This window comes from Phocoena sinus, chromosome 16 (genome assembly GCF_008692025.1).
Source record: "Phocoena sinus isolate mPhoSin1 chromosome 16, mPhoSin1.pri, whole genome shotgun sequence".
NCBI classification, from domain to species: Eukaryota; Metazoa; Chordata; class Mammalia; order Artiodactyla; family Phocoenidae; genus Phocoena; species Phocoena sinus.
The window spans coordinates 50719901-50741517 of NC_045778.1; the positions used below are offsets into that span (position 1 = coordinate 50719901).

The 21617-nt window shown below is 37.1% G+C and overlaps 1 protein-coding gene across 1 annotated transcript in view; it reads left to right on the forward strand.

The window, feature by feature from the left end:
- MARCHF5 (membrane associated ring-CH-type finger 5) overlaps window positions 1-21617 on the forward strand; it is a 55236-nt gene that overhangs the window by 18194 nt on the left and 15425 nt on the right. Inside the window, exon 2 of the mRNA XM_032608005.1 lies at window positions 1107-1309. Coding sequence (XP_032463896.1) covers window positions 1107-1309 — 203 coding nt within the window. The remainder of the gene's footprint in view (window positions 1-1106; window positions 1310-21617) is intronic.

Genomic DNA, 21617 nt, shown 5'->3' on the forward strand with positions numbered 1-21617 from the left:
GCATAGGCTCTGGATGCGCAGGCTCAGCGGCCATGGCTCACGGGACCAGCTGCTCCACAGCATGTGGGATCTTCCCGGACCAGGGCACAAGCCCGTGTCCCCTGCATCAGCAGGCGGACTCTCAACCACTGCGCCACCAGGGAAGCCCTTCGGCCCAAATTTATCATATCACTATCCTAAAACAATTTATCCTGATATCTTCATTTCTTCTTCCCTTTGTGCTTTTTAATTTAATCATCTTTCTCTCTTATAGTCATACTTTACCAGAAAGAGAAATGAGTGGGGTTTTTTCTGTCTCAGTTGAAAACTGAATGAGACCATGTGTGAAATCATTTATGTAATACTTTAGTTTTCCAAGTTCAAGAGGTTAAGAAGTTAATGTTGTTGAAATGGCAGATACACTGAATTTCACATATTCCTATATTTATCACTCCTCGAAGAATTATTAGGTCTTATAAAAGCAGCTTGAGGATTGTCTGTTTGCATTCTGGTTCATTAGAGAAGATGAAGAATTACAAGAAAGATGGACTTCCTTGGTGGTGCAGTGGTTAAGAATCTGCCTGCCAATTCAGGGGACATGGGTTCAAGCCCTGGTCCAGGAAGATCCCACATGCCATGGAGCAACTAAAGCCTATGCGCCACAACTACTGAGCCCACGAGCCACAACTACTGAATCCCACACACCTAGAGCCCATGCTTTGCAACAAGAGAAGCCACTGCAGTGAGAAGCCCATGCACCGCAATGAAGAGTAGCCCCGCTCACCGCAACTAGAGAAAGCCCACACGTAGAAACAAAGACCAGTGCAGCCAAAAATAAATAAATTAATTTTTTTTAAAAACCTTAATTTACTAGAAAGATGGAGGAAGTTACATAAAAACAAAATTCAGAAAACACAAGATTCTGCAGAAGAATACAAGGAAAAACAGAAAAAGAAGAAACTACTCTACTGGAAATGTATTGGTTGTTTTTCTCCTCAGTCTTTTAGTATAGAATTAAAAGTTCCTATAATATAACATAGTAGGCTAATCCCATTAAGTGAGAGCTGCAGTGAAGAGGAGGCTGGGGTGTTAATGATAATGTCATTATTTTCTCTTTTAATTTACAGAAGTTGCTGGGTGTGTTTTGCCACTGATGAAGATGATAGAACAGCTGAATGGGTGAGACCATGCAGATGCAGAGGATCTACAAAATGGGTTCACCAGGCTTGTCTGCAGCGCTGGGTGGATGAAAAACAAAGAGGAAACAGTACAGCCAGAGTGGCATGTCCCCAGTGCAATGCTGAATACTTAATAGTTTTTCCAAAGTTGGGTAAGAAGACCCTTAAAACCAACACAGATATATATATATATATATATATATATATATATAAAATGTTATAATATATGACTATGATCCTAGGTTTATTTTTAAGTGACTCATGTCTTTGCTTTTTTGTGAATTTCTCTATTCCATTTCTGTTGTTTTCTCTCTAAATGTCAGATACTTGTTTTGCTAACAGTTTACATTATCCTTAATATATCCCCAGATCTATCCATTTGTCTGTGTATTCAGTGTTTTCATTTGGTTGAGTGGTTAAAAAACTTGGATATCTAATTGTGTGGGTAAAATCAAGTTAACAAAACTATAATAAAAGGCTGACTAGAGAGCCTCATTCTCTGGAAACCATTGGTGTGGGAGAAAGAAAACAATAGTGTGTTCTTTCTAATGCTTATTTTTATTCTTCTATTAAGGAATAAAAGGGAAGTTAAATATTTAATAAAAGACAGTGTTTGGAATCCAATTTATATGGCTGTTTTTCATGAAAACTCCTTTTTCTGTGAATTGGCAGGCAAGGAATAACCAATGGTCTTTGAGAATGAGGCTAGTGTTGAAACAAGTGTAGCAGATTGTTTAAAGGAAGCTATAACTAAGGCTGATATTTAGTTAGCATGTTCCATTACATCCATGTGATTATGAACTGGTGTCATTCTCTTTGTTTGGTGTTTCTGCCATGCCAGTTGTTCAACATTTTCAATATGACACTTGTCTATAATCAAGAGGTATATGAAAGCAGTTTGGGTTTTGGGAAGGTCAAGGAAAAAATGACTTTGTGGAGGAATAGAGTTCAAGGAGAAACTGGAAATAATTATTAGATTATTTTTTTCTAGGTGCTATACATATTGAAATCAGACCTTTCTTTAAAAAAATAAGGCAACATAAGTGCAGATGATGAAGTGCTTTTCTAATGTGAGAAGATTAATAATAAGGGCAAACAGAATTTCCATACCTGTCTATATTTCTCTAACATAATGCATAGGAAGACGTGATAGCTTTCTATGAAAGAAAAATAGTGTAGTAGAGAAAGTAGCATTTCTGACATTTAGAATTTGTGGACCACACTGACAGGTCTTTTTTGTTGTTGTTGTTGTTTTTAATTTATTTATTTATTTATTTTTGCCTGTGTTGGGTCTTTGTTGATGCGCGCGGGCTTTCTCTAGTTGCAGCGAGCGGGGGCTACTCTTTGTTGCGGTGAGCAGGCTTCTCATTGTGGTGTCTTCTCTTGTTGTGGAGCATGGGCTCTAGGCGCGAGGGCTTCAGTAGCTGCGGCACACGCACTCAGTAGTGTTTAACTGTTTCTTTTCCTACTTCTTAGTTCTGCTAAATCAGATAATCCCACTTTTCAACTATAGGTTGTTGGGAATAGCAGCAAGTATAGGATGATTCTTTTAGATGTTTTAGATATTCAAATGGATGGGTACAAAAATTACTGCAAGAATTCTCACTGAAAACTACCTACAATATCCGATGAAGCACTGAGTTGACAAATGTGTGGCACTCAGAAATGAAGTTGAATATTGCAGTTTGGAAGATAGCAGTGGATAAATCTGTCCTTCTGGTTGTATTTCAGTTCTAGGAAACATGTTTTTAGGTCTAGTGTGGTAATTGAATACATTTTTTAAGTATACTAATAATAAGACACTGATTTCATTCTACAACAAGGAAAGAAAATGGCTACATGTTGGAAAAGTCAAACTCTTTGCTTAAGCTATGTGTATCATGATTTGGTCTTTGTATTTTATCATTAAGAATTTGTTATTTCACCCTCATATGATAGGTTCAAGCTATTCACGATACAGAATATCACAGAGATCTGCCACTTGAGTAAGCCACAGATAATCATAGACATTTTTTACTGACCTTACTGGTGTCATGGGGGAAAAAAAGGTACATACTTCATTTAAATAGTTTTTGTTAGCATCTTTCTTCCTGACAAGATAGGAAAGCAGAGTGTTGTATTTGCTTCTTTTTTCCTGACATAACATTCTGAAGATACCTGCTCAGGGACTGCAGTTTGAATATTATATTCACAATTTTCCATGCAATCTTTAACAGACTCAGAAGATTTACTGTCCATTGTCAGGTGTTGTCTCTAAATGAAGCCATGTGTGAATTGACTTTCAGGTGCTATACTCTTCCTTGCTACACACATGACTAGTGCTTTTGGCCATACTGATCCTAGTGTACATTTTCAAGTCAGAGGTCAAAGATAATTGTTGGTTAAAGGAAAATCCCTTCTCTAAAGCATATTTTCATTGATAATCAGAACTGTTTGTATTTCATAATTTACATATTATGTACATACCAAGAGTTGATTCATATTCTGAATACTAGTGGTTTCTTGTAGCCATGAAACAAAATATTTAAGAGCATACATCTGTGAAAGTAACTGTTCTTACTCACTGAATACCACACCTAACATGTAATTAATGTCCAGTAGTGTCACCTGATACAGAAACATACCAGTAAATTGTTTTCTTTCTGAGCATATTTATCATTAATTTTGCAGCTGACCATAGTTATACCTGTTTTTGTTAAAATAACTTAAAGTTCCTTCACAGTTTTTAATCTTTGCTTTCAGTGACAAAATTCATAATGCAGGTATTGATTGGTTTACTAGAGTGGTTGAAAATTATATGAATGCTTCAGTGGCTTCTTATCCCTGTTATATAATGTTTCAATCCCTGTTTAAAAATGTATTATACTTTGGGCTTCCCTGGTGGCGCAGTGGTTGAGAGTCCGCCTGTCGATGCAGGGGACACGGGTACGTGCCCCGGTCTGGGAAGATCCCACATGCCGCGGAGCGGCTGGGCCTGTGAGCCATGGCCGCTGAGCCTGCGTGTCCAGAGCCTGTGCTCCGCAACAGGAGAGGCCACAACAGTGAGAGGCCCGTGTACCGCAAAAAAAAAAAAAAAAAGAGTTTTCATATGGATTTAGACTCAGTCTATCTGGCTAGCTGGCCAAAGTCTGCATCTTTTCTGGTACTTAGTGGCAGCCAGAATGGAAGGATGGTGGCAAGTGTGTGTTCTTAATTGTCAATAGGGAATATATTGTGAATATATCCTTCTAGTTATCCCATCCTCCTCCCTAAACCCTGGCAACCAATGATCTTTTTACTGTCTTCATAGTCTTGCCTTTTTCAGAATGTCATATAGCTGGAATCATACAGTATGTAGCCTTTTCAGATTGGTTTCTTTCACTTAGTAAATATATTTAAAGTTTCTCCGTGTCTTTCATGGCTTGATAGTTCATTTCTTGTTAATACTGAATCATATCCCATTGTCTGGACATACCACAGCTTATTTATCCATTCGCCTACTGAAGGACATCTTGTTGCTTCCAGGTTTTGGCAATTACAAATAAAGCTGCAGTACACATCTGTGTGCAAGTTTTTGTGCAGACATATATTTTCAACTTATTTAGGTAAATAACAAGGAGTGTAATTGCTGGATCATATGGTAAGAGTATGTTTAGTTTTGTAAGAAACTACCAAACTGTCTTTCAGAGTGGCTGTACATTTTGCATTCTGACCAGCAATAAGTTCCTGTTGCTCTGTATCCTTGCAGCACTTGCTTTTGTCAGTGTTTTGGATTTAGCCATTTATATCTCATTGTTTTATTTTTTTAAATAAATTTATTAATTTTTGGCTGCATTGGGTCTTTGTTGCTGCACGTGTGTTTTCTCTAGTTGCGGCAAGCGGGGGCTACTCTTCATTGCAGTGCGAGGGCTTCAGTAGTTGTGGCATGCGGTCTCAGTAGTTGTGGCTCACAGGCTCTACAGCTCAGGCTCAGTAGTTGTGGCGCACATGCTTAGTTGCTCCGTAGCATGTTGGATCTTCCCAGACCAGGGCTTGAACCCATGTCCCCTGCCTTGGCAGGTGGATTCTTAACCACTGCGCCACCAGTTTTAATTTGCTATTCCCTAATGACATAGATGTTGAGTGTCTTTTCATGTGCTTATTAAGAGTCTTATGTCCTTCTCACACCTGTCAGAATGGCCATCATCAAAAAATCTACAAACACCCAGGAATGCAAGGATTCTTCAATATACGCAAAACAATCAATATGATACACCATATTAACAAACTGAAGGAGAAAAACCATATGATCATCTCAATAGATGCAGAGAAAGCTTTCGACAAAATTCAATACCCATTTATGATAAAAAAAACCCTGCAGAAAGTAGGCATAGAGGGAACTTTCCTCAACATAATAAAGGCCATATATGACAAACCCACAGCCAACATCGTCCTCAGTGGTGAAAAACTGAAACCATTTCCACTAAGATCACGAACAAGACAAGGTTGCCCACTCGCACCAGTCTTATTCAACATAGTTTTGGAAGTTTTAGCCACAGCAATCAGAGAAGAAAAAGAAATAAAAGGAATCCAAATCAGAAAAGAAGAAGTAAAGCTGTCACTGTTTGCAGATGACATGATACTATACATAGAGAATCCTAAAGATGCTACCAGAAAACTACTAGAGCTAATCAATGAATTTGGTAAAGTAGCAGGATACAGAATTAATGCACAGAAATCTCTGGCATTCCTATACACTAATGATAAAAAATCTGAAAATGAAATTAAGAAAACACTCCCATTTACCATTGCAACAAAAAGAATAAAATATCTAGGAATAAACCTACCTAAGGAGACAAAAGACCTGTATGGAGAAAAGAACAAGACACTGATGAAAGAAATTTAAAATGATACAAATACATGGAGAGATATACCATGTTCTTGGATTGGAAGAATCAACATTGTGAAAATGACTCTACTACCCAAAGCAATCTACAGATTCAATGCAATCCCTATCAAACTACCACTGGCATTTTTCACAGAACTAGAACAAAAAATTTCACAATTTGTATGGAAACACAAAAGACCCCGAATAGCCAAAGCAATCTTAAAAAAGAAAAACAGAGCTGGAAGAGTCAGGCTCCCTGACTTCAGACTATACTACAAAGCTGCAGTAATCAAGACAGTATGGTACTGGCACAAAAACAGAAAGATAGATCAATGGAACAGGATAGAAAGTCCAGAGATAAACCCATGCACATATGGTCACCTTATCTTTGATAAAGGAGGCAAGAATATACAGTGGAGAAAAGACAGCCTCTTCCATAAGCGGTGCTGGGAAAACTGGACAGGTACATGTAATAGTATGAGATTAGAACACTCCCTAACACCATACACAAAAATAAACTCAAAATGGATTAAAGACCTAAATGTAAGGCCAGAAACTATCAAACTCTTAGAGGAAAACATAGGCAGAACACTCTGTGACATAAATCACAGCAAGATCCTTTTTGACCCACCTCCTAGAGAAATGGAAATAAAAACAAAAATAAACAAATGGGACCTAATGAAACTTCAAAGCTTTTGCACAGCAAAGGAAACCATAAACAAGACCAAAAGACAACCCTCAGAATGAGAGAAAATATTTGCAAATGAAGCAACTGACAAAGGATTAATCTCCAAAATTTACAAGCAGCACATGCAGCTCAGTAACAAAAAAACAAACAACCCAATCCAAAAACGGCAGAAGACCTAAATAGACATTTCTCCAAAGATATACAGGTTGCCAACAAACATATGAAAGAATGCTCAACATAATTAATCGTTAGAGAAATGCAAATCAAAACTACAATGAAGTATCACCTCACACCCGTCAGAATGGCCATCATCAAAAAGTCTACAAACAATAAATGCTGGAGAGGGTGTGGAGAAAAGGGAACCCTCTGGCACTGTTGGTGGGAATGTAAATTGATACAGCCACTATGGAGAACAGTATGGAGGTTCCTTAAATAACTAAAAATAGAACTACCATATGACCCAGCAATCCCACTACTGGGCATATATATACCCAGAGAAAACCCTAATTCAAAAAGAGTCATGTACCACAATGTTCATTGCAGCTCTATTTACAACAGCCAAGACATGGAAGCAACCTAAGTGTCCATCAACAGATGAATGGATAAAGAAGATGTGGCACATATATACAGTGGAATATTACTCAGCCGTAAAAAGAAATGAAATTGAGTTATTTGTAGTGAGGTGGATGGACCTAGAGTCTGTCATACAGAGTGAAGTAAGTCAGAAAGAGAAAAACAAGTATTGTATGCTAACACATATATATGGAATCTAAAAAACAACCAAAAAAATGGTCATGAAGAACCTAGGGGCAAGACGGGAATAAAGACGCAGACCTACTAGAGAATGGACTTGAGGATACGGGGAGGGGGAAGGGTGAGATGGGACAACGTGAGAGAGTGGCATGGATATATATACACTACCAAATGTAAAATAAATAGCTCGTGAGAAGCAGCTGCATAGCACAGGGAAATCAGCTCGGTGCTTTGTGACCACCTAGACGGGTGGGATAGGGAGGGTGGGAGGGAGGGAGACTCAAGAGGGAAGAGATATGCAGATATATGTATATGTATAACTGATTCACTTTGTTATAAAGCAGAAACTAACACACTGTTGTAAAGCAGTTATACTCCAATAAAGATGTTAAAAAAAAAAAAGGAAGAAAAAAGAGTCTTATGTCTTCTTTGATGAGGTGTCTGTTAAGTCTTTTGATTGTTGTTTTTTTGTTTTGTTTTTTGTTTTTTGTTTTTTTTTGCTGTATGTGGGCCTGTCACTGTTGTGGCCTCTCCCATTGCGGAGCACAGGCTCCAGACACGCAGACTCAGCGGCCATGGCTTACGGGCCCAGCTGCTCTGCAGCATGTGGGAACTTCCCGGACCGGGGCACGAATCCATGTCCCCTGCATCGGTAGGCGGACTCTCAACCACTGCGCCACCAGGGAAGCCCTTGATTGTTTTTAACATCAGTTTTCTTATTGTTGAGTTTTAAATGTTCTTTGTGTATTTTGGATAACAGTTCTTTATCAGGTATATCTTTTGCAAATATTTTTTCCCAGTCTGCAGCTTGTATTCTCATTCTCTTGATCTTTCTTCTTTTTTAATGTAGTTGTTTACAGCTATAAATTTCTAAGCTCTGTTTGGATTTCTGCTTTGACCTGTTGATTATTCAAGAGTGTGTTGTTTAATTTTCACATATTTGTAAATTTCCCAAATGCCCTTCTCTTACTGATTTCTAATTTCATTCCATTGTGATCAAAGAACATACTTTGCTATCCGTTCTTTTAAATGATTAAAGCTTGTTTTATAGCCTAGCAAACTTTATACTTGCAAATTTTCCATGTGTACTTGGGAAGATGTGTGTTCTGTTGGTGGTGGTGGTGGTGGTGGTAGAGTGTGATATAAATATCTAGTTGACTCATAGAATTTTGAAGTCTTCTATTTCCTTGTCGTTCTTTCACCTATTCTTCGTTGAAAGTGGGCTATTGAAGTATACAGCTATTGTTGAATTGTCTGTTTCTCCAGTTCTGCCCATTTTTGCTTCGTTTATTTTGGACTGTTGTTAGGTGCATAAATGTTTCTAATTGTTATGTCTTTCTGATGGATTGTCCCTTTTACCATCATAAAATGTTCTTCTTTGTTTCTAGTTTTTTGTCTTAAAGTTGATTTTAACTGATATCAGTGTTGCCACTTCCACTCTATGTAAATTCTTAGATTATTTTCAAGTTAAATTTTATTACAACTTTGTTTTTTCTTTTTTGTTCTCAACTAAGCATTAATTCAAACTTCTGTGTAGAGACAAGATAAACTAACAATTACCCTCAAAACCTGGTTGTCAAATGTTAAGTGGAGTGTAAAGCTTAGAAGGAAAAGATATTCACTAGGGATGATGAGGAATGATTCCTGGGAGAAACCTTTCCTAGAAAATCTAGCAAATAAAATTAATAGTTGTTACTATTTTATTTTATAATATTTTCTTTTAATAATATTAACAGTGATATCAGTAGCTATCACTTCCTAACAGGCACTGACTCTTTGCCAGGCACTATGTCAATCAGTTTGCCTATATTATTTTAAGCTTCTCAAAAGCTCTACACAATAGGTAGTGTTCTTATTCTACAGGTAAGGAAACAGACTTGGCAAATTTATTTAATGGAATCCCATGGGTTTCTAGCAAGTAAGGAGCCAGGATTTTAAATTGCCAAAGCACATCAGAAGCTAGAGGGGAAGGTTACCTAGAGGGTGCAGGTTTGTTTGGTCAGCCTCCCAGTGCACAAAGCAGGGTGGAGAAAGAGGAGGAGTAAATTTGGAGAGGCAAACAGAATATTGAGCACAATTAGTTTATATGTTAATATATTCTAGACTATTATACATCATGTTCTATGCTTGCTTTTTTTTCCTTAGCAATATATGGTAGATACCATTTTATATTAGTGTATAAAGAGCTTTCTTTTTCTTTGTAGTTGTATAGTATTCTGTTACATAAATGTGTGGTTATATAACCAGTCTCCTAATGATGGACATCCAGGCTGTTTGTAATCTTTTACTACTACAAAGAGTGCTGTCATAAACAACTGTGTAAAATAATTTTACACATGTGCAAAATGACTAGAGTGGAATTGCTATAAGTCAAAGGGTATGTGCAGTTATAACATTAGTAGACATCATCAAATTGGCTTTTGTAGAGATTATGTCTGTTTAATCTTCCCAACAGTGTATTGGAGTGCCTGCTTTTCCATTGCCTTTACCAACATGCTGCTATCAATATACAGAACTAATTATATCTGCTGCCTTAGCATTGATCAAAGCTCAGCAGAATGTTCACTAAGGTTTTTTCTTTTATTATGAAATTTCATTTGTTGAGAAAGAATATATAACTACATATGAGGAATAATGACTAATAAACCATCATCCATTTACTTATCCCTCAGGTTTAGAAATAAAATATCCTGGTGATTTCAACTTTTTATCATTAAGTAATGACTATTTTATCTATAAGAATTTTTTGTGTGTGTCTTAAACTTCTATATAATATAGACATAGACATGATAATATAGAATACAGTTGCCCCTCGGTATCTGCAGGAGGTTGGTTCCAGGACCCCTGCAGATACCAAAATCCATGGATGCTCAAGTCCCTTATATAAAATGGCATAGTATTTTCATATAATTTATGCACATACTACTATATACTTTATTTTATTTTATTTATTTATTTTTGGCCACATTGGGTCTTCATTGCTGCACGCAGGCTTTCTCTAGTTGTGGCGAGCAGGGGCTACTCTTCGTTGCGGTGCGCAGGCTTCTCCTTGCGGTGGCTTCTCTTGTTGCGGAACATGGGCTCTAGGGGGGGCGGGCTTCAGTAGTTGTGGCACATGGGCTTAGTTGCTCCGCAGCATGTGGGATCTTCCTGGACCAGGGATCGAAACTGTGTCCCCTGCGTTGGCAGGTGGATTCTTAACCACTGCGCCACCAGGGAAGTCCCCCTACTATATACTTTAAATCATCTCTAGATTACTCATAATATTCTAATACAGTGTAAATGGTAAGTTGTTGCTGGTGTACAGCAACTTTGAGTTTTGCTTTGGGGAACTTTCTGGAATTTTTTTTCCCCTAGATATTTTCATTCTGCAGTTGGTTGAATATACAGATGCAGAACCCAAAAATTTGGAGGGCCAACTGTAGAATGAAAATATAGCTATACCAGCTTTTTAAAAATAGATTTGTTATTTTAGGACAATTTTTAATTTACAGAAAAATTTCAAAGATAGTACAGAGAGTTCCCAAATATCCCATATCCAGTTTCCTCTGTTATTAACACCTTATGTAGTATGGTACATTTGTTATAGTTGTTGTACCAGTACTGATATTATTATTAACTGAAGTCCGTACTCTACTCATGTTTTCTTAATTTTTCCCTAATGTCCTTATTCTGTTCCAGGATCCTGTTCAGGATATTATATTACATTTAGTCATGTCTCCTTAATGCTCCTCTTGGCTGTAACAGCTTCTCACTTTCCTTGTTTTTGTTGACCTTGACGGTTTTGAGGAATACTGGTTAGATGTTTTACAGAATGTCTCACAATTCGGATCTGTCTGATGTTTTTCCCATTATCTACTGGGGTTCCGAGTTTTGGGGTACAAGACCACAGAGATGAAGTGCCATTTTCATCACAAAACATCACAGGCACATACTATGAATATTACTTATCACTCATGATACTGACCTTGATCATCTCAGTAAGCTTATGTTTGTCAGGCTTTTTCACTGTAAAGTTACTCTTTTTCCCCCCTTTCATAGCAGCTTTTTTTTTTCATACCAGCTTTTTTTGATGTTACATTTGCTTATCTTTTCTCACCCTTTTATTTTCAGTTCTTCTGAATTCTTTTGTAAATAAGTGTAAACTTATTGTGATACTCATATAGTTGGGTTTTTACTGTCAAATTTTATTCATTCTATTTGTCCTTTTTTCTCTTTTTTTTCCCCTTTAGTTGATCATTTTCTGGATTGAAATGCTTTTTCCTCTGATACTATATTTTCCCCTGTACTTTTTTTTTTTTGGCTGCATTGAGTCTTCGTTGCTGTGTGCAGGATTTCTCTATTCACAGCAAGCAGGGGCTACTCTTTGTTTCAGTGCACAGGCTTCTTATTGCCGTGACTTCTCTTGTTGCGGAGCACAGGCTCTAGGCACACGGGCTTCAGTAGCTGTGGCACGTGGGCTCAGTAGTTGTGGCTTGCGGGCTCTAGGGCACAGGCTCAGTAGTTGTGGCACACAGGCTTAGTTGCTCCACGACATGTGGGATCTTCCCGGACCAGGGCTCAAACATGTGTCGAACCCGTGTCCCCTGCATTGGCAGGTGGATTCTTAACCACTGCGCCACCAGGGAAGTCCCAGAAATACAAAGGATCTTAAGAAAGTACTGTGAGCAGTTGTATGCCAACAAATTGAATAACCTAGAAGTAAAGGATAAATTCCTAGAAACATAAAACCTACAAAGACTGAATCATGAAGAAATAAAAAATGTGAACAGACCAATAACAACGAAGGACATCATAAAGCTCTCAACAAAGAAAAACCCAGGACCAGATGGTTTCACTGGTGAATTCTGCCAAACACTTAAGGAAGAATTAATGCCAGTCCTTCTCAGACTCTTTAAAATTAAAGAAGAGGGAACATTCCCAAACGCATTTTATGAGGCCAGCATTACCCCGATACCAAAGCCAGATATGGACACTATAAGAAAACTACAAGCCAATATCCCTGATGAATATAGATGAAAAAATTCTCAACAAAATATTAGCAAAACAAATCCAACAGCATATTAAAGCATCGTACACCATGATCAAGTGGGATTTATCCCTGGGATGCAAGGATGATTCAATATCTACATATCAATCAGTGTGATATATACCACATTAATAGAATGAAAGATAAAAATCTTATCTCTGCATCTCATTATCTGCAGGATGCAGAAAAGCATTTGACAGAATTCAACATCCTTTCATGATAAAAACTCTCAACAAATTGGGTGTAGAAGGACGTACCTCAACGTAATAAAGGCTGTATATGACAGTCTCACAGCTAACGTCATACGCAATGTACCCACTAAGATCAAGAACAAGACAAGGGTGTCTGTTCTCACCACTCCCGTCCTACCCAGAGCAATTAGTCAAGAAAAAGAAATAAAGGACATCTGAATCCAAAAGAAAGAAGTAAAATTGTCTTTGCTTGGAGATGATATGATCTTATATAGAGAAAATCCTAAAGACTCCACCAAAAGCCTGTTAGAACTAATAAATAAATTTAGTAAAGTTGCAGGATACAAAATCAACATAAAAATCAGTTGTGTTTCTATATATACACTAAGCTATCTGAAAAAGAAATAAAATAATCCCATTTATAATACCAAAAACAATAAAATAGGAGTAAAACAAAATTTCAACACATTGATGCAAGAAATTAAAGAAGACACAAATAAATGAGAAGTATCTCATATTCATGGATTGGCAGAATTAATACTGTTAAAATGTCCATACTGCCCAAAGCCATCTATATATTCAATGTAATCCCTGGAAGTCCAATGGCATTTTTTACAGAATTAGGAAAAATAATCCTAAAATTCTGTGGAACTACAAAAGACCCCAAATAGCCAAAGCAATCCTGAGAAAGAAGAACAAAGCAGGTGGCATCACATTTACTGATTTAAACTTTATTACAAAGCTATAATAATCAAAGCAATATGGTACTAGTGTAAAAGGACACGTAAGCCAATGGAACAGAGTTGAGAGCCCAGAATTGAACCCACACATATATGTTCAACTAATATTTGACAAGGGAGCCAAGAATACTCAGGGAAGTCTCTTCAATAAGTGATGTTGGGAAAACTGAATTGTTACATGCAAAAGACTGAAATTGGCCCCTGTCTTTCTTATTCCACTCACAAAAATTAACTCAAAATGGATTAGAGATTTAAATTTAGGACCAGAAACTATAAACGTTCTAGAATAAAACATAGGAAAGTCTCCTTGACATTGATCTTGGCAATGATTTTTTGGATATGACACCAAAAGCACAGGCAACAAAAGCAGAAATAAGTTGGACTATATCAAACTAAAGAGCTTTTGCACAGCAAAAGAAACCATTAGCAAAATGAAAAGGTAACCTATAGAATGAGAAAATACTTGTAAATCATCTGTCTAATAGGGGATTAATATCCAAAATATAAGGAATTTATACAACTCAATATCCAGGAACAAAAACCATACACAATCTGATTTAAAAATGGGTTAAGATCTTGAATAGAAAATTTTCTGTAGAAGGCATACAGATGGTCAACTGATGCATGAAAAGATGCTCAACATCACTAATCATTGGGGAAATGGAAATCAAAACCACAATGAGATGTTACCTCACATCTGTTAGAATAGCTATTAACAAAAAGACAATAGACAGCAAGTGTTAACAAGGCTGTGGAGAAAAGGGTACTGTGTGCACTGTTTGTGGGGATGTTAATTGGTACAGCCACTATGAAAAACTGAATGGAGATTACCCAAAAAAAGTTTAACTATCATGTGATCCAGCAATCCCACTTCTGAGTAGATATCCAAAGGAATGAAACCACTGTCTGGAAGAGATACCTACACCCCCATGTTCACTGCAGCATTATTCACAGTAGCCAAGACATGGAAACAACCTAAGTGTCCATCGACGGATGAATGGATAAAGAAAATGTGTGTATATATACAGTAGAATATTCAGCCTTTTTTTAAAAAAATAAAAGGAAACCCTGCCTTTTGTAAGAACATGGGTAGATCTTAAGGGCATTGTGCTAAGTGAAATAAGTCAGAGAAAGACAAATACTGTATGTTCTCAAAAGACAAATACTGTATGTTCTCACTTATATGTGGACTCTAAAATATCCAAACTCAAATAGTAGAATGTTTGGGGCTGAGGGTTGGAGAATATTGGGAAATATTGGTCAAGGGCTACAAACTTCCATTTAAAAGATGAATCAGTTCTAGAGATCAATGTACAATATGGTGACCATAATTAGCACTGTATTATATAAATGAAGGTTAAGAGAGTAGATCTTAAGTGTTAGCACCACAAAGATGGTAATTATGTAAGAGGATTGAAGTGTTAACTAACCTTATTGTGATCATTTCTCAATATATATTATCAAATTATCACATTCTACACCTTAAACATATGTTATATGTCAATAATAATAAAGCTGGAAAAATGTATAGTTATCTTTTTTTATGATAAGACTGATAAGTGAATACAGGTGTTATCAACCTGATACATCCAATAGAATTCCCTGGCAGTTTCCACCTACTGGTTTTAGCAGAGATTGATAATTTTTTTATTCATTGCCTCTAGATCTATTATTTCATTAGATGGTACAGAAGAATGACATTGTCATTCTTTCTCTTTTTTTTGAGTTTGTTAGCTTAGAATACTTATTAAAGATGAACCGAGAAGGGATTGCTAAATTGGGGTGAATAGCGCATATAATTTTGCTGGATTAGGTACTATACCATTTTATATGCACCTGCAGTGGATGAGTTTGCCTGTTTACTTACAGCTTTGCCAATAGATTGGCTAACATTTTAGTTCGTCAGTATAATCTGTTAGGTAAGAAAAGGTAGCTCAGTCTTAATTTCCATTTCTTTATGAGTGAGGTGGCTAACCATTGGAAAGCAAGAAAGAATGCTGTTGTTTTTTTTTTTTAACATTTTTATTGGAGTGTAATTGCTTTACAATGATGTGTTAGTTTCTGCTGTATCACAAAGTGAATCAGCTATACATATACATATATCCCCATATCCCCTCCCTCTTGCATCTCCCTCACACCCTCCCTATCCCACCCCTCTGGGTGGTCACAAAGCACCACGCTGATCTCCCTGTGCTATGCGGTGCTTCCCACTAGCTATCTATTTTACATTTGGTAGTGTATATATGTCTATGCTACTCTGTCACTTCGTCCCAGCTTACCCTTCCCCATCCCTGTGTCCTCAAGTCCATTCTCTACGTCTGCATCTTTATTCCTGTCCTGCCCCTAGGTTCTTCAGAACCTTTTTTTTTTTTAAGATTCCATATATGTGTTAGCATACATTATTCGTTTTTCTCTTACTGACTTACTTCACTCTGTATGACAGACTCTAGGTCCAACCACCTCATTACAAATAACTCAATTTCATTTCTCTTTATGGCTGAGTAATATTCCATTGAATATATGTGCCACACCTTCTTTATCCATTCATCTGTTGATGGACACTTAGGTTGCTTCCATGTCTTGGCTGTTGTAAATAGAGCTGCAATGAACATTGTGGTACATGACTCTTTTTGAATTAGGGTTTTCTCTGGGTATATATATGCCCAGTAGTGGGATTGCTGGGTCATATGGTAGTTCTATTTTTAGTTATTTAAGGAACCTCCATACTGTTCTCCATAGTGGCTGTATCAATTTACATTCCCACCAACAGTGCCAGAGGGTTCCCTTTTCTCCACACCCTCTCCAGCATTTATTGTTTGTAGACTTTTTGATGATGGCCATTCTGACTGGTATGAGGTGATACCTCATTGTAGTTTTGATTTGCAGTTCTCTAATGATTAGTGATGTTGAGCATCCTTTTGTTTGAAAAAGGGTACTAAATATATATTAAATATATTTTCCCCAAATTTAAAAAAGTTTTTCATGGCTTCAATTTAATGAGAATTTTACATTTTTAATATTTTCTAAGCTATCAGTTACTTTCTAAGAATAGTCTGCATTGTTTCCTCTAAGCACATGGCCCTCTGTTACTCATCGTAAATCCAAGCGGTTACTTGCCTGACTGCTGTCATAAAATATATTGTTAGCTTATTTCATTACTTGAAAACCAGTACAGACTTAAGAATTCAGGTACTTTCTTCATATAATTAAGAGTTTCTAGTAATATTTACATTTGGCCATCAGAGAAGTGTTTATTTTTGCTTTGCATTATATCTAAACGTCTATGGATGATCAAAAGAAAGGAATTGAAAAACCAAAATCTCCATAATGATTCAATCTTTGAGTACCCTCTGATGTTTTGTTTTTTTGTTTTAATTTTTATTTATTTATTTATTTAGGCTGTGTTGGGTCTTCGTTTCTGTGCGAGGGCTTTCTCTAGTTGCGGCGAGCGGGGGCCACTCTTCATCGCGGTGCGCAGGCCTCTCACTGTCACGGCCTTTCGTTGCGGAGCACAGGCTCCAGACGCGCAGGCTCAGTAGTTGTGGCTCACGGGCCCAGTTGCTCCGTGGCATGTGGGATCCTCCCAGACCAGGGCTCGAACCCGTGTCCCCTGCATTGGCAGGCGGATTCTCAACCACTGTGCCACCAGGGAAGCCCTACCCTCTGATGTTAAGCTTGTAGGTAGGCATCTCATTAGATCTTCTTTGGCCCTCCTTTATATGCCCTCTTATGAGGAGATGACTAGAATACCTTCAAAGTAAGGATTTCTTGTGTTTATTGCTGGATCACATCTAGCCTTGTTCCCTAAGATTTAAATATAAATTTGTTTTAATAAGTATCTTCAATGTACCTTCAATAGGGTGAGGCTTTCTGGGTGCACACTATATATAAATACTGGTAGCTGAATTATAGGTCCAAAACACAATTACAGAATCTTACATTTTTTAAAAAGTAATTACTAATTATAGTCTGGTGTCTTCTCCCTCTTCATTCCCAGATTCCCTGGCACCATGCATTTTCCTCTTCCTCCTTGTCCCAGACCTTTAGGCAAAAAAGATCTGTCCTTTATTTCTTACCTCAGATTTTCCTGAAACAGTCTTATTTTTATGCCAGAGCCTTATACCATAAATTTTTCCTCAAACATCTGTCTTGGATTATACCTCCTATTCCAGAGTTCTATTCTACTTAACTTAGTATGCCATTTTTGAAAGAACTAATATCTGACGTTGGTACAGTGTAACACTTGGTAGAGTGTAACACTAAGTACTATATTAAAAACTTCATATACATTAATTTTCACAAAAACTCTGAGAAAGATATTATCTTCATTATCATTATAGATGTAGAAATTGAGGTCTGGAGATAGCATTTTGTCCAAATTCACACGGTAGACCCTACCTAATCCTTACTCCCCTTGTTATTTTGCCTCCTAAGGAGCCTACTGTGGGTTTCTTATATAAAGGGGGAAAGAAAATGAAACAGTAATGTCAGGTTGACTTTCCTTAGGGTATAGTTACCTGAATTTTATGATAACCCTTTGTTATTCTCTAAAAAGTAGTTTTTCTTATTAATAAAAGTAACTATATTCTCATCATGGAAAATTTGAAAAATATAGGTATATTTAAAGAAGAAAAAAGAATATGTAATAACAATTCCTTGGCATATATGTAGTAAGTGCATAATTAATATTGCCATCTATTTTTATGTATTAATGATAATTGATGGTGGTGTTTCTTTTATCACAGCTTAACTTTTTCAACTTTTAATTTGGAAATTCAAAGAATTTCATACCTTAGGCATGGTTTCTCCTAAAAGCAGACAAAACATTTTTTCTCTAATAAGATTTAATATTTCTTTATCCTTTCTAACAACTCTCTTTTATATTAAACTACTTTCGATTGATGCTGCTTTCTCTTTTTTTGTACTCACTTTAGATACAAAATCTTGTGGATTCTATTCTAGTTTATTCTGACTTTAAATATTCTTAGTTTTCCTAAAATATCATATTCATTTTAGCATGCCTGTCACCAGCAACTTCCTTCCTGCCTATTGTGTCATGTTCTTCAGAGATCTGGCTAACGATTTTTATCAGTTAACCCCCACCTTACTGGCATACTAGCTTTTTAAAAATATATAAACCCTTTGAATAAAGTCTTTTGCCTCTAGTTAGAAGGTCTTCTAGCATGCCCCCTTTTTCAGGTCATAGACTTCAAGGTCAAGATTCACTTCTGTTAATTAGTAAATACATACATACAGACAGTAAATTAAAAGTCTTGGGCTTCCCTAGTGGCGCAGTGGTTGAGAGTCTGCCTGCCGATGCAGGGGACACAGGTTCGTGCCCCGGTCTGGGAAGATCCCACATGCCGCGGAGCGGCTAGGCCCGTGAGCCATAGTCGCTGAGCCTGCGCATCCGGAGCCTGTGCTCCGCAACGGGAGAGGCCGCAACAGTGAGAGGCCCACGTAACCACAAAAGAAAAAAGAAAGAAAACTCTTTGCATCCTTACCCCCTCTATAATCTTTACTTAAAATTTGTTAACATGTGTCTGTGTAGTTTGTATGATACTATCATATATTTGTCAGTTTTGCCATAAAGTTTTCCAGTTGTTTAATGTGTATTTATTGTTTGTCCCTAACTAGATTGTAGGCTCCTTGGAGGCAGAGGCTAGTGTGTTAAATTTTATTTACATTTATTTTAATGCATAGTAAAATGCTATGTGTACAATAGGTGCTTAATAAGTACTTAGTAGTTGATGTTATAGCCCTCAAATATTCTATGGGCTAATCTATTCTAATGAGGAAAAATTTAAGCTTTCCCTTGGCACAAGCTATGTACTCATAAAGAACTACTTTGATGATCTTTAGTTACTTTTCTTGGTAATACAATATATATATACACCAAGACATAATATTCATCTGCTTTGACTCTGAATCTTTTATTCATCATTAGTTTTGTTTTGAGGGGTTTTTGGTCAGTAATTATTAGTTTGGTTAAATAAAAAATTGTCCAAGAAAAAAAAAATTGTCCAAGAACATATCCTTTCTTCTGTTGACAATCTAATGACTTTCATCATTAAGCAAAGTAAATTAAAGCCTGAATTTGCAGGATGTTTGTTTTTACATAAAAAATGGTAAAATCTGGGGCTTCCCTGGTGGCACAGTGGTTGAGAGTCCGCCTGCCAATGCAGGGGACACGGGTTCGTGCCCCGGTCTGGGAAGATCCCACATGCCGCGGAGCGGCTAGGCCCGTGAGCCATGGCCACTGAGCCTGCGCGTCCGGAGCCTGTGCTCTGCAATGGGAGAGGCCACAGCAGTGAGAGGCCCACGTACCGCAAAAAAAAAAAAAAAAGGTAAAATCTCAACCTACAAGCAGAGCAATTAAAGATGAACTTACATGAGCTTGTCTGGGGCTCTTAGACCTAGCCTCTGGCATCTTAGTATTTAAAACAGTGATGAATGCTAGAGAAAGAGTTAAAAGTTAAAATTCATTACTATCCCATCAAAATTCCCACGTGTTTTAAAATTGAATTGGTGGTTGTGATATTCATGTTTTCAGTAAAATCCACATTTGTTGTTGGACCATATAATTAATACTTTTTTTAAGTTGTTTTTTAAACAATGAATTGAGTCAAATACTTGCCACGGAGTGCTGCAGCTAGGTCCTGTGCCATTATATTCTAATGCCCTGTGGAACAGGCCAAAGTGCCCTGTGCTGAAGATAGCTGTCTCTTAGTGCCTGAGAGTGATAGATACCAATCATCATTAAAAAGCATTTTTTAAGCACCTATCTGTACATGGTTCTATCCTAGGCACTGTACAAAACGAGTTAAACAGACATGGCCCCTGCCCCCTGGGAGTTTTCAATCTCAGATGATGCTGACATGGACAGACTTAAAGGATATTGAGACAACTGAACAAACATTGAACAAGAACATAAAGTACTAACATTATGCACAAGCAAAGGGGTAAGTGCATTTTGTGGGATAGTATGTAAAGGAAGCCTCGTGGAACAGGCTGACAGGGTGGGGTAGAACAATTAGTCAGCCTCTATCAGGTTAGGTTAGTTTTCATTGGGAATTTGGGTGTTCATACAGATTTAATCAAAGTAGGGACAGGACATTCCAGAAATAGTGTGCAACAAAAAGAAGACTTGGAGCAAGGAAAGAAGTTTAGAACTGTATTGTTAGACTCTTGGTGACCTCGAAAATCTGCAATTCTCAGCAGTCCTGAACCTGAAAGTGGGGTTGATGTTTTGGATTAGCAAGTTGGCATTTGAGTTGGGTCTGGCAATCTCTTTTATAAATTTGGCCACTTAACAGAAACCTTGGAGTTCATGGGAGCTGTTATCATCACAGGGACTTATACAAGGTTATCTTGTGAAGCATTAAATTATGTTTTGTGTTAGAAACTTTAGCACCGTGGCAGTGTTTAGAAATTATTTTTCAAGAATTGGTCAGAGGTGTTTTTGAGGATACCTTTCTGTCCCCAAGAAAGGTACTGGGAATTCTGGATATGATTGTATGCAGTGCCAGGAGATTTTGAACACTAAGTATTACCTGCCCTTCAGTCATTAATTCTTAATTGCCAAAATGTACCTTTAACACCATGCATACAGAGATTTAAATCACAACATAACAATCACAACAAATCTACCTTTGCACAACAAATCTACCTTTGCAGTCTGCCAGATAAAACTGATTACTTCTTTTCAGTAGACATGGACTTAGAGTTTCCCTAATAGTTCTCAGCTCACTGTTTGATGTCATTCAAATCTGAAATGCGAGGATTTGAATTTACCCAAAACATTATGTGTAGTTATTTTCTTTACAAAAGCTTTATTGTGCAAAAGAATTCACAATAGATTTCCTTTTAATTGCAAGTTTCCCTAGTGCTCTTTAAATTATTGAATTTTCAAAACTTGTATTTATACAAAGCTTCTCCAATTGCCATTCATTGTGTAAATACAGTACTGTTGGAAGTATAAGTGATGAAGCCCACTGAGGCATTAAAAATTCAATAATACCTTTTTAAAATACTAAATAAAACCTTTTTATGCTCTTGCATATTTAACTTGTGAAGTACGTTTATTCATACTTCTTCCTCCCCATTAGAATTGAGATTTTCAAGGGCTAGAGTCTTGCCTTTCCTCATTTCCCGTAACTGTTTGTACTTTAATCTGACAATAAGAAGAGGCTAGTGACTGTTGCTGTTTTCCT